The 13,662-nt window shown below is 38.9% G+C and overlaps 1 protein-coding gene across 1 annotated transcript in view; it reads right to left on the bottom strand.

Annotated features, from left to right (window-relative positions):
• Positions 1 to 10,263, bottom strand: part of LOC117496677 (SH3 and multiple ankyrin repeat domains protein 2-like) — a 178,610-nt gene extending 168,347 nt beyond the window's left edge. Inside the window, 1 exon segment of the mRNA XM_034148397.1 lies at positions 10,040 to 10,263. Within this exon segment, the coding sequence (XP_034004288.1) occupies positions 10,040 to 10,243 (204 nt within the window). The 5' untranslated portion in view covers positions 10,244 to 10,263.
• Positions 10,264 to 13,662: the final 3,399 nt, after the last annotated feature.

Here is a 13,662-nt window from a genome sequence, read left to right on the forward strand (position 1 = left end):
TATCATAGAAAAGAAGGCAAGCATACCAGTAAGATATTATCTCTCATTCATGAAATGTCCAGACTGCAAAAGCAGTAATCTATACATCAAAGCTGCAGACGGAGGTCGGGGAGCGTTTGATTTATTCAACTGAGTTTGATTTAAAGTGGACCGTGTGACTAAATCATGTGATCAAGTGGCACAAAAAGTGCTCAGTGATGAAAGTGAAATGAGGATCAGGAGTGCATACATGTGAGAGATTAGTACACATGTGAGCACACGCACGCACGCACGCACGCACGCACGCACGCACGCACGCACGCACGCACGCACGCACGCACGCACGCACGCGCGCGCACGCACGCACACACACACACACACACACACACACACACACACACACACACACACACACACACACACACACACACACCTATGCTGGAGTTATATCAACTGAGCTAATTACATAAAGGGGGTCAAGAGTCTTCTCTGGGTCAGCACTGTACCTTGAGGATCCAACCCCACTAGATCACACAGACGTGTGCACACACACACGCAGGCGCACACACACACGCAGGCGCACACACACAATTACATTCCCCTGATTCTAGGCCAATTTTTACATCATAAAATAATTTATTTTATAAGGACGTGCATTTGTCCCCAAATTGAAGGTGTCCCCACAACGTCAGTAAAACAAGCCTGCACACACAGCGTTTTATTTCCATTAATTTAGACGACATAACGTTGACTAAATTAATTGTAATGATTTAAGTTACGGTGGTCTAGCAATTTATGAGAGCATTAAATTCAAGCGAGTTCCCAACATGTCACTGTGTCCCTACAAGAAGGTAAAACAAGCCCGCACACACAGAGAGCTGTGTTTCCATTACTTTGGAGCACATTACTCAACTTTATTGTCAATCTTTCAGTTTGTGTGTACAGACAGAGAGATCGAAATTCCGTTTCCCACTATTCCGAATACAATAACAAACATTACATTGACTTATACAGTATGCATACTGAACATTTGCCTTAACCCTAAATACTACTTGCGTGATTATCAACCTACAATAAGTTAAACCAAAATCGTAATCTTAAAGAAGACGTATCATGTTAATTTTCAGGTTCATATTAGTATTTCGTGTCTCAACTGTACCATACCATGCTTTATTGTTCAAAAAGCTCTTTATTTTTCTCATACTGCCTGTTCTGCAGCACCTCTTTTCACCCTCTCAACGACTTAGAGATGTCCCGCGTCTTAGCCTATCACGTACAATGTGTTGGAGAACTAGCCAATAGAAGAGCAAGTGTTATACATGTCCGAAAGGAGCCTAAAATGTAACTGTGTCCCTATAACGTAAGTAGAACAAACCTGCACACACACATTGTTGTGTTTCCATTACTTCAGAGGACATTACATTGACTTACATACATTTACTGGATAGTGAAAACTTGCCCGTAAAGGTCCCCTATTATACTGTTTTTCATCAATATATTATAGGTCTCAGATATATACAGAACATGTCTCTGAAGTGTTTGGCTCCAAACACCAAACAGATCATTGCAGCATCCCATAATCCCCTCTGTTTCAGCCCTGTTTCAAAAGTGCTGATTCTCTGTCTGTTACTTTAGATGAAAATAAGGAGCCCCTCCCCACGCCCCTCTGAGAGATATTTGGTTAAGAAGAACTCAATGGTGCTCTAGGAGGAGATTCAGGTGATAAGGTGGGGGGGGGTTACCTTGGTTGGTGATTGGCTAATGGTTACACAAGCCAAAAACTCGTTATGACATCATAAAGTGGCCAAAATCTGATCAGCTCATTTTCCGACAGGTTTTTATATAAATGGATCAGGACAAAAAGAGAGAGAATCTTTTTTCCTGAAACTTTCAGAATCTCGTTACACAGTGGGGACACATGGTGATGTAGAAGAGACATGAAGAAGAGGGGACACATGGTGATGTATAAGAGACATGGAGAAGTGGATTTTGCATAATAGATGACCTTTAATGTAACCATTACTTGTTGCCTCATCCTAAACCTGAGGCTCTACGGAGACTGACCCCCTTTCTGAGTGAGCCTCGAGTGGCCATTGGAGGAACTGACGTTTTTGGCACTTTCTTTCAGCACTTGAGGCTGACACTTTGGGAAACCCATGAGAGGGGCATCAGGTGGCTTTTTCAGAGGAAGCACTCTACAAAGAAGCTAGTTCCCTTCCTTTCTTCTTTAGCCCCTTTTTTTCTCGAGGAAATGCCCTGGCTCACTGTACTGTCATGGACCTCCATTCTTAAGGCTTTCTGTCAGTCCCCGAGGACACACACATCAAACACAGAGCTGGAGTACAAAGCTGCATTAGTCCAACATGAAACTGTAAAGTACACACTCCAGCTGCTCATCCATGGGGGGGGGGGGGGAGGAGGCACCGCTGCTCTTTGAAGATAAACCTTCACTTGCAAACCTTCTCTGGGATTGACAGTAAAGGAATATCCATGGACAGCTACAGTGCTATGCTATATGATCAATGCAGCATGTACATATATGTATATATTTCACACAGCAGCTTCAGTAATCTTTCTAACGTTATTCTGTCCTCCAACCCCTGGATCTTCATTACAAGCAACAGTGTGATGCTATAATGAATTCATGAGGCTGCCACTGAGCAGTAAGTGAATGCAACATGAATAATTCCTACTGTTACAATTAATAAAACGTGCAAAACATGCAGACTGTACTGTTAAAGCCGTGTTGTTAATCTCAAACACATTGCAGGCGTCGTGTCAAAGTACATATCAGAGTTTAAGGCAGATAACAGAGAAGATTGGAGGTTACATTAATCTTGTTATTAAGGTTATTTTAGTCTAGTTTTTATTTTAGTTTTAGTAATCTTTTCAATCTTGGGGACAGAGAAGAAGCTGAAATAATTAAACGTGATGGACGTAACATAAACTACGCTTCACTATCTTATTTTGCTTAAATTGTTCATAAAACAAAAACAATAATAGTGTTAAAGTGTGTAAACTATAAGTGCTGCAAGTAAGGATGTAAAATATATCAATACAAGAAGAATAGCAATAGTATGTTATATGAAATTCTGTTATACAAAACAATGACACTGGTATTGCCAAATGTTGGTTATTTTGGATGTTACAGTGACTGTGATGATTGCAAATCCCACTGATTGCATTTAAACGTTGTTATTCAGCTGTTTATACTTTGAAAGTATTCCACAAATGTGTTTTTTTGTTTCATATTGCAAGATTCTTGCCAACACACAGCCTTATAGCTGGGAGGCAGATTATCTAGTTTCTACAATTATGCTCATAAACTAACGACAGTGTTTCTTATTCCAACTTTACACAAGAACGTGAAAATGTATGTCGAAAAAAATCCTTATCCTGGGGCAAACTGGATGCATGGATGTTTTTCAGACACACACTCTTTTGAATATATGAGGTCTGGGCCTGATAATAACATTCATTATGCATCATTTGCCTTCTGCTATCCATCTACCTGACATTCATTTACATACTAATGGGAAATGTGGGAACAATTATAACATCTTTCATCAGTCATGTCCTTTTTTCCTCTGGGCTTACACACGTCTGTTATCCTCTCACCTGTTATACCCTACACCAACATATGATACATATGGTGGTCCATGTTTTATAATGTTCAGTATTGAGCCATGCAACACCTACACAAGTGAGTTGGCTGATCTACATAACCCTGTTGCAACCCTACATTAATCAGACGTTTCCCTGAGTAAAGACTCACACATATAACACCCCCTCCCCTTTAAATGGACATCCTCACCTACGCACTATGTCTATATATCAACCCCCCACAATATATATGTCGCCCACTCACACACATGTTATTAGGGGAAAGGACACGTGGTAAATGTTGGTCATTTAGTTTCAGTTGAATTTGAGATAAGTGAGATTACTGTAAGAAGCCTTTTTACAGAAGAGGCAGCTTTTAGCATGTTTCAGATAAGAGGAAGGTAATAACTATTGCTCTCTGGGGCATGCATTTCTGCAAAAGGTGAAGCACATGTCTTCCACATATTCACTTATCTATGTACTAGTGTACATTTGTTATTAAGAACAGAATGTAAGCGTACATTATGTTTTTCTAGTCAGAATAGACTAGATGATTCATCCTAAAAGGGAAAGTGGGTTATGTGACAGTTTTTCCATTTAGCATGAAGAAAAATAAAGAACAACAATTCATGAAAGCATAAGAAGTAAGAATGTATACAAAAAAAACACAAAATAATTAAATATTTATTTAAAAAAAGGAATTTCATAATTTTGTATACGTATATAGGGAGACGTGTGGTGCAGTGGATTGTGCGTTGGTGTTCGGATCAGGGGGTCACAGGTTCAAACCCCACTGCAGTCAGCATGTCGTTGTGTCCCTGGGCAAGACACTTCACCCCAAATTGCTCCTGTGGGGATTGGCCACAGTATTGAGTATGTAAGTCGCTTTGGATAAAAGCATCTAACAAGTGACATGTCATGTAATGAATATATTTTTTTAATTCGTTTTACTTAATTGGACCATTTATTTTCTTTCACTATTATATTTTTTAGCTTTTTCATACATTGTTGAGGTGCGTCAGAGACAAACTTCATCTCTGCTAACTATCCGCGGGACTTCCCTGATGAACAGCAGATGCAGTGGGACTTCACGGTGCCCGGCATGCACAACTACACCATGCATATCACTGATCACACAGACTTCAGATTCTCATTTCAAACACAGCCTTTAAATATTTGAATCTTAGATATTATTCATACAGAAGTGATAATGACGTGTTAAGAAAAGTATAAGCATACAACTAGATGAAACCTTTGGCATATTATTCTGGGATTTATTTTAAATAAAAATGCAAATGGTGTGTAAACTGTGGCCTGTGTACTTCATCATGTTTCCTTATATGTAGTATTGCATGTTTCATGATTTAGTACTTAGTCAGTCTATTATATAATCATCCAACTCATTTTGGATATGTTATATTGTGAATGATATAGAATCCCTATGGATATATATTTCTACTGTTGATATATTTACTGCTTATGGTGTATTATATGTTTAACTCAATGCCTCGTTAAACATGCTGCTGTAACAAAACCAGTTGGGATCAATACAGTATATCTAATCTGATCGAATGTGTTATATTCAATGAGAAGGCCTCAGGACAACATGTCTCTGAGGGTTTTTTGAGAAAGAATGAAAATGTGGGTGGTTGACCTTAAGTGTGTACATGCAATAGCTTGTATACTTGCAAGCTTGTTATAGGTGCAGTGAGCTGAGAGTGATTTACTGGAAAGCCCTTTCACATCTTGAAAATCCTCTGTTTACACTCACATTCCACTTTTCCTTCATTTTCTAAAACACACATGTGTTTTTAATGCATACTGAAACAGGTTATATCACCTCTGAAATGCTCCAGAGGACACAGTGCCTCTCCAACACTACTCCAACTCTGATAAACACTACACCGTGTTGTGCTCGAGTGTATTGTATACTAGCTTAGAATAAATAGGATGTCAAATACACCATGATTAATCCTCCAGAAGAAGCTTGGGAATTCAATACTCAGATGTCAAGTTGGAGAACAAAAATGAAATTCTAATTGAGACTCTTCCGCTGGCTGTGGCTCACAAGGCAAGGCAAGGCAAGGCAAGTTTATTTATATAGCACCTTTCAACACAAGGCAATTCAAAGTGCTTTACAAAAATGGAAGACATTTTAAAAATGGCATTTAAAATCAGTCATTAAAAAGAAAAGATAATAAAAGAAACATTAAAAGAAAAAATACATGGATAAAAGTTAAAAGTTACAGTGCAGTTTAAGATGTGAATAGTTCAATTAAAAGCAGCGGCAAAAAGAAAAGTCTTCAGCCTGGATTTAAATGTAGTAAGAGTTGCAGCGGACCTGCAGGTTTCTGGGAGTTTGTTCCAGATATTTGGAGCATAATAACTGAACGCTGCTTCTCCATGTTTAGTTCTGACTCTGGGGACAGAAAGCTGACCAGTCCCTGAAGACCTGAGAGTTCTGGATGGTTCATAATTTAGCAGGAGGTCAGACATGTATTTTGGGCCTAAACCATTCAAAGCTTTATAAACCAGCAGCAGTATTTTGAAATCTATTCTTTGACACACAGGAAGCCAGTGTAAGGACTTCAGAACAGGAGTGATGTGATCCACTTTCTTAGTGTCAGTGAGGACTCGAGCAGCAGCGTTCTGAATTAGCTGCAGCTTTCTAATAGATTTTTTAGTGAGACCTGTAAAGACACCATTACAGTAGTCCAGTCTACTGAAGATAAAAGCATGGACAAGTTTTTCCAAATCCTGCTGTGACATTAGTCCTTTAATCCTAGATATGTTCTTTAGGTGATAGTAGGCTGATTTAGTAACTGTTTTAATGTGACTGTTGAAACTCAGGTCAGAGTCCATGACTACACCTAGATTTCTGGCTTTATCTGTTGTTTTGAACATTGCAGACTGAAGCTCAGCGCTAACTTTTATACGTTCTGCCTTGGCTCCAAAAACCATTACCTCAGTTTTATCTTTGTTTAATTGGAGAAAGTTCTGACACATCCAGTCATTGATTTGTTCAATGCACTTACTCAGTGTTTGAATTGGAGCATAATCTCCTGGTGAAATTGTTACGTACATTTGTGTGTCATCCGCATAGCTATGGTAACTTATTTTGTTGTTTTTCATTATCTGAGCCAGTGGTAGCATGTAGATGTTAAAGAGAAGAGGCCCCAAGATGGAGCTTTGAGGTACCCCACATGTCATATTTGTCAACTCAGATGTGTATTTACCTATAGAAACAAAGTTTTTTCTGTCCTTTAAGTAGGACTCAAACCAATTTAGAACTGTTGCCGAAAGTCCCACCCAGTTTTCTAGTCGGTCTAGTAATATGTTGTGGTCAACAGTATCAAACGCAGCACTGAGATCTAATAATACTAACACTGAAGTTCTGCCACTGTCTGTGTTTAAGTGGATGTCATTGAAGACCTTTACAAGAGCAGTCTCAGTGCTGTGGTTTGGATGAAATCCTGACTGGAACACATCCAAACAGTTATTTAAATGCAAGAAGTTACTCAACTATTGAAATACAACTTTTTCAATGATTTTACCTAGAAATGGCAGGTTTGATATTGGCCTGTAATTGTTCATTACTGAAGCATCTAGATTATTCTTTTTTAAGAGCGGTGTAATGACTGCAGTTTTCAGGGCCTCTGGAAAAATACCTGAGTGAAGAGATGTGTTTACTATATGAAGTAGATCTGAGGCCATCCAAGGAAAAACATCTTTGAAAAATCCTGTTGGAATAATATCAAGGCAGCAGGAGGAGGATTTCAGAAGTTGAATAATGTCCTCTACGTTTTTATCATTAATCTGATGGAATTGTGTCATGGTGTTTGAATTGATATTAGGTGGACATAGGGACAAAACATTTGCTGTACCTGATGCAGAGGCACTGACTGCTTGTCTAATTTTCTGAATTTTGTCAGTGAAGAAGGAGGCAAAATCATTGCATGCCCTGGTGGATAGAAATTCAGAGGCTACTGACACTGGGGGGTTGGTTAGTCTGTCGACGGTAGCAAACAAGGCACGTGCGTTGTTTTTGTTTTTGGTAATGATGTCAGAGAAGAAAGACTGTCGTGCGTTTTTCAATTCCAAATTATAAAGGCCAAGTCTCTCTTTATAGATTTCAAAGTGAACCTGGAGATTTGTTTTTCGCCACCTACGTTCAGCTTTTCGACACTCTCTTTTTTCTGTTCTCACGGTCATGGCCTTTCTCCATGGAGATATTTTCTTGCCAATCACTTCCTTTACCTTAGTTGGAGTAATGGTATCTATAACATTTTTAATTTTTGAATTAAAATGATCTACTAGCTCATTTACTGAGATGTTAGCAGGGGAGAGTGTGGATGAAAAATTATGAGTAAACATTTCCCTAGTATTTTCAGTTAAATATCGCTTTGTGGTTACCTCTTTCTGAACATTTTGTGAACAGAAATAGAGCTCTCAAAGAAAACACAGGAATGATCAGAGAGTGCAACATCAGTCACCACAACCTTTGAGATATTCAGACCCTTTGAGATAATTAAGTCCAGAGTGTGCCCCTTATTGTACGTGGGCTCCGCCACATGCTGAGTCAGTCCATAGTTATCAAGAACACAAAACAGTTCTTTAGCCCCTCTGTCCTGGGGGTTGTCAACATGGATGTTAAAATCACCAACAATGACTAGACGGTCAAAGTCAATACACACTATAGACAGCAGTTCAGTAAAATCATCAAAAAAGCTTGCACAGTATTTGGGTGGTCTATAGATATTTAGGAACAGAGCTCGAGAGGAGCATTTCAGCTGAAGGGCCACATATTCAAAAGAAGCAAAGTCCCCATAAGATGTCTTCCTGCATTGAATGGAATCATTGAACAAAATAGCAACTCCACCCCCTTTCTTATGCATTCTTTCCTGACTCATAAAACTAAAGTTGGGAGGGGTTGATTCGATAAGAACAGCTGCACTGTTATTTTGTTCAATCCAAGTTTCCGTTAAAAACATAAAATCGAGATTGTGCTCAGTGATAAAATCATTGATTAAAAATGTTTTTCCTGCCAAAGACCTGACATTTAATAAAGCTAGTTTAAGTTTGTTAAATACACTATCAGTAAAAAATGTTGTGACAAGCTGTGGCTGACATGGAATCACTGCTAAATGTGATAACCTCACACAAACGTTTGAGCACTTCCTGTTTCTAAGCTGATTTACCGCTCTTAATCTATTACCTATCAACACAGATATCGGCAAAGCTACTGGCAGGCAGGGCCCCGGCATGTGCTGGAAAGAGTTGAGAGTGCCATATGCCCTTGAGCCTGGACCCAGCACATATCAGTAAAAGTTTGTTGCGTTTTGTACACACACATCCTTATCAGGCTTCGGAGACTGCAGATGCTTTCTTGAAGGGATGGGAGGTGGTTGACGTAGGCACGGTGATGAAGACGGGGGAAATGGGAAATGGGACTCAGTTTGATCCGCACTTCATTGCCAGTTGTGTTGTCCATTATGTAATTTTATCATCTAATACCTATACAGTCAATATTTATTGCATGTCTGTCTTTCTCCGAGGTTTCGAAAATGTTCCGGTTTATTGTGTTTTTTCTGGTGAGTTGTCCTTGTTAAAAAGAGGTTTCTAAGGAGAGAGGGAGCTCCCTGAGACAATTGTGTAATTTGTGATATTGGGCAATCAAAATTGATTTGATTTTTCCTTGGACAAGATATTTGACCCCAAATTGCTCGTGTATGGATGTCTACTGGATGGAGGTGTATGTAAGTTACTGGGGTTAAAGCATCAGAATCTCAAGTCATTCTCCAACGAAGAACAACACAGGAAATATTTCCTGCCAAAGCAATAACCCTGTACGACATGTAACCTTTGCAGATAACTCCTGTCTCCATAGTTTCTTTTTTACCGGATTTAACTATTTGTTTTCTCGCCTCAATAACCCTGAACATGTTTTACATGCTACATATCTTTCAATTGTTATTTACATATTTAATGGTAGTTTAATTTCATGTGAATGTCTTTTTCTCATGCTGCTGTAACAAAAAAAGTGTCCTACGTGGGATTTATACAGTATCTATCTAATCCAATCCAATGAATCTAATCAGATCGCTAAATGACATTCAAAAACTGCCATGTTGGATCATGGAAATGTTAGAGATGGATTTAACATCCTCAATAATCCTAAAAACCACTCCAGAAATATCCAAATCAGCCAAGCCATTTTTTAACTATTGTCTCTATAGGCTAAAATGCTATTTAATACTAATTAAGGTTAATGCTAATGGTGAAAATTGCCCAACATATGCAAGTTATTATCCAGTTGTTTCCTTCATACTTTCACTCAGAAACCTCTTTCCAACTTTCAAATGTTACACATCCTTCTGACATTATTATTATTATTACTCAACATTTCCCGGTTCACATTTCTAGACCAATGACCCCCTCACGTGTCTGTGTTTCTCACCGACTGCTGCAGGTCGGGGATGAGGATGCGGACGACCAGCGAGTTGGTGCTGATGTCCTCCATGCGGCTCTGAGATTGCTCGGCCGTGGCCTTTATCGTCTCGTAGATGGTTTCTTCTCGGGAGCTGTCGGAGGCGCAGTCGTCGGAGTAGTCTGAACAGCTCTGAGCCATTTCATCCTCGCTGGAGGTGGGGCTCCGGGGCATACTCAGCAGCCCCGGAGAATTCAGCTGGGAAACATGAGGGAGAGGAGAAGAGGAGAAGAGGTCAGACTCACATAAACCTGTTCATTAGAAACTATAAGAATCCCCCCTGCTCCCATTAGTGCAGGGGTGTCCAAACTGTTTTCACAGAGGGCCACATACAGAAAAATATACGAAGGGCTGGGCCACTCACTAGAGGTATATTGCCTAAGCTTCAGATTGATTATAATAAGGAGAAATAGGAAGGGTGTATTTCAAGCTTGTTATGTAAATAAGTCATTGGGCTTATTTCTTATCAACTAAGATATGCACAGGAAAACCCCACAGGAATCATCTTCAATCTTGTTCAACTAATATTAATATATACAGTACGACAAAACAAGCTGAGTTGAGAGCGGAGGACAGAAAAGCAGGAACATAGCCCTCCTGTGAGTTATGTAATGACATCGTTTTTGGTCAGAGACATCACACTTTATGGCAAAAATAGAAACTAGTAAAATACAGTAGAAAATTGGGTGTTACATTAACCCTCCTATTGTCTTCGGTTTCCCCCCCTTACTTTGGTGTTCGCGGTCTAATTTGACCGGTCCTGTTTTAACTGCTATTACATTAACACAAAAACCATTAATCATCACCAAATTTCATTTAACACCCTTTCAAACTGTAAATATTGTATCAGACTACTGGTATACATGAACAACTGCAGTACATATACAAAGAATAGACACTGAACATGTATTGCGTGTGCCAGGTGTGATCCATGTGGGGGGAGGGGCACATAAGAGCGGGAAATTGGTCAAATTGTTCTGTGTGTGTTTGTGAGTGCCAGGTGTGATTCACATGGGGGGATTGGGCACATGAGGGGGGACACACACATCCAGAGTATGTGTGTGTGTGTGTGTGTGTGTGTGTGTGTGTGTGTGTGTGTGTGTGTGTGTGTGTGTGTGTGTGTGTGTGTGTGTGCGTGTGCGTGTGCGCGTGTGCGTGTGCGTGTGTGTGTGTGTGTGTGTGTGTGTGTGTGTGTGTGTGTGTGTGTGTGTGTGTGTGTGCGTGTGTGTGTGTGTGTGTGTTATCTGATCGTGTGTGTGGGTGTTTTATCTTATCCGGATGGTTACTAATTCCATTTCTTTATGGTGGTCATTTTTGACCGGGAACACCATGGGTCTTACAAAGTTGACTAAATCATCCAAAATTCAATGAAAGTGGTGATCAGCAATTGTATATGTTCAAATGTCTACTGTGAAGGATATCATAAAGCCTTAATGCAATCAAATCTAAAACAAAAAGGTTATGATTGATGAAAGTAGTAAATCGGTCAGATTTGACCCGAAGACAACAGGAGGGTTCATTTATTAAATTCATCCTAAATAGTTTGACCTGTAGTGAATTTCTTGTTTCTGGTTTATCTTGTCTTGTGACTTTGATCTGCTGCATTCTTTTTATGAAAAGTGCTAAACAAATAAAGCTTTATTACTATTTATTTAGTATTCTTGCATTATTATTATTTTTTGTTAATCAAGTATTTTTAGTTTTCAAAAGTCGCAGTTAAGCTTTTTATGTTGGGATAAAAAATAAAGCAAAAATTATCTAAAGTAGTGGAGATAACCGAAACAGAGAAAAACTATATTATTTGTTCACATTGTTCCAAAAATATTAGATATAATGTTAATCATCGTCAAATCTTCTTTTGCTTCATTGGGGGTGAGAGAAAATATCATCAAAAGACTAAAGGCTGTACTTAAAATGGTAACAGGTCAGGTGACTGCACTCTATTAATCTGAGGCGTCAACATGATTTATGGATCGGAAAATTAATAGCCTCGCAAATCATATTCATCGCAGCTTGTGGCCACGAGGGACCTGGATAGAGCCAAGATATTTATAAAATAACCTGATTATCTTATGAGTTGTATCTTAAAGAGGCTATTCTGCTCATTTCAGGTGTATATCAGTATGTAGTGTCTCTACTTTAAAGAGTCCTCTCCTGCTGATGTTCAGGTGTATATCAGTATGTAGTGTCTCTACTTTAAAGAGTCCTCTCCTGCTGATGTTCAGGTGTATATCAGTATGTAGTGTCTCTACTTTAAAGAGTCCTCTCCTGCTGATTTTCAGGTGTATATCAGTATGTAGTGTCTCTACTTTAAAGAGTCCTCTCCTGCTGATGTTCAGGTGTATATCAGTATGTAGTGTCTCTACTTTAAAGAGTCCTCTCCTGCTGATGTTCAGGTGTATATCAGTATGTAGTGTCTCTACTTTAAAGAGTCCTCTCCTGCTGATGTTCAGGTGTATATCAGTATGTAGTGTCTCTACTTTAAAGAGTCCTCTCCTGCTGATGTTCAGGTCTATATCAGTATGTAGTGTCTCTACTTTAAAGAGTCCTCTCCTGCTGATGTTCAGGTGTATATCAGTATGTAGTGTCTCTACTTTAAAGAGTCCTCTCCTGCTGATGTCCAGGTGTATATCAGTATGTAGTGTCTCTACTTTAAAGAGTCCTCTCCTGCTGATGTCCAGGTGTATATCAGTATGTAGTGTCTCTACTTTAAAGAGTCCTCTCCTGCTGATGTTCAGGTGTATATCAGTATGTAGTGTCTCTACTTTAAAGAGTCCTCTCCTGCTGATGTCCAGGTGTAAAAACCTACATAACACACTACAGGGAAGGAAACACCCAACAAAAAACTGAATAGTGCCTCCTTAAAACCCATATTGTTTCCTCTTAAGAGCTAAATATGGAGGGAGATTATCAATATATGACTGTAAATGCAGTTGTTTCACCTTAAAGATGGTCAAATTACCGTTTAAGAAGCTTAAGTTGTAATATATGTGACCTTTTTTAGACATAAATGGAAAATAACTGCACATTGTTTTGTAAATTATAGTCATTTTCTGCATATACAGTATATAACGTTTCCTGGGCATGAAACCCTCCTGATAAGGCCAGTAAATATAAGAAAATGTTCAAAATGATGTGGTTTTCAAATCAAAGTCGACAGTAGACAACGCTGAAGAATGTTAATATCTTTTTTGAAGGCCCGTGAAATCAACACGATGAATTATGGGTCATTTTTTCACCATTTTCCTGACAGTGAATACTGAAGGAATCAAGAAAACAATCAACAATCACATTCATCATTATTTTCCGCCCTGCACAAGTCAAGATCTTGGATAGTGCATCTTCTATTTTACTCAACTGTACCTTGAAAAAGGGTTCAAAAGTATAATCTACACATTTTTGTTTTAGCTGACTGGTTTTCTAATTATTTATTTGTTCATTCTTTGTTTGTCTGTTTTTGTATGTCTGTTTGTCTTCTGTCTGTGTGGGATTTTGTTTGCCCTGGTGTTAAATTGCAGTATTTACATTGTTACTCTACCTATTTTTCTTTAAAGTGAAGATTTGTTTACCTACTTTTGATACATGCTCTGATA

Source organism: Trematomus bernacchii, unplaced genomic scaffold, assembly GCF_902827165.1.
Source record: "Trematomus bernacchii unplaced genomic scaffold, fTreBer1.1, whole genome shotgun sequence".
Lineage (NCBI taxonomy): Eukaryota > Metazoa > Chordata > Actinopteri > Perciformes > Nototheniidae > Trematomus > Trematomus bernacchii.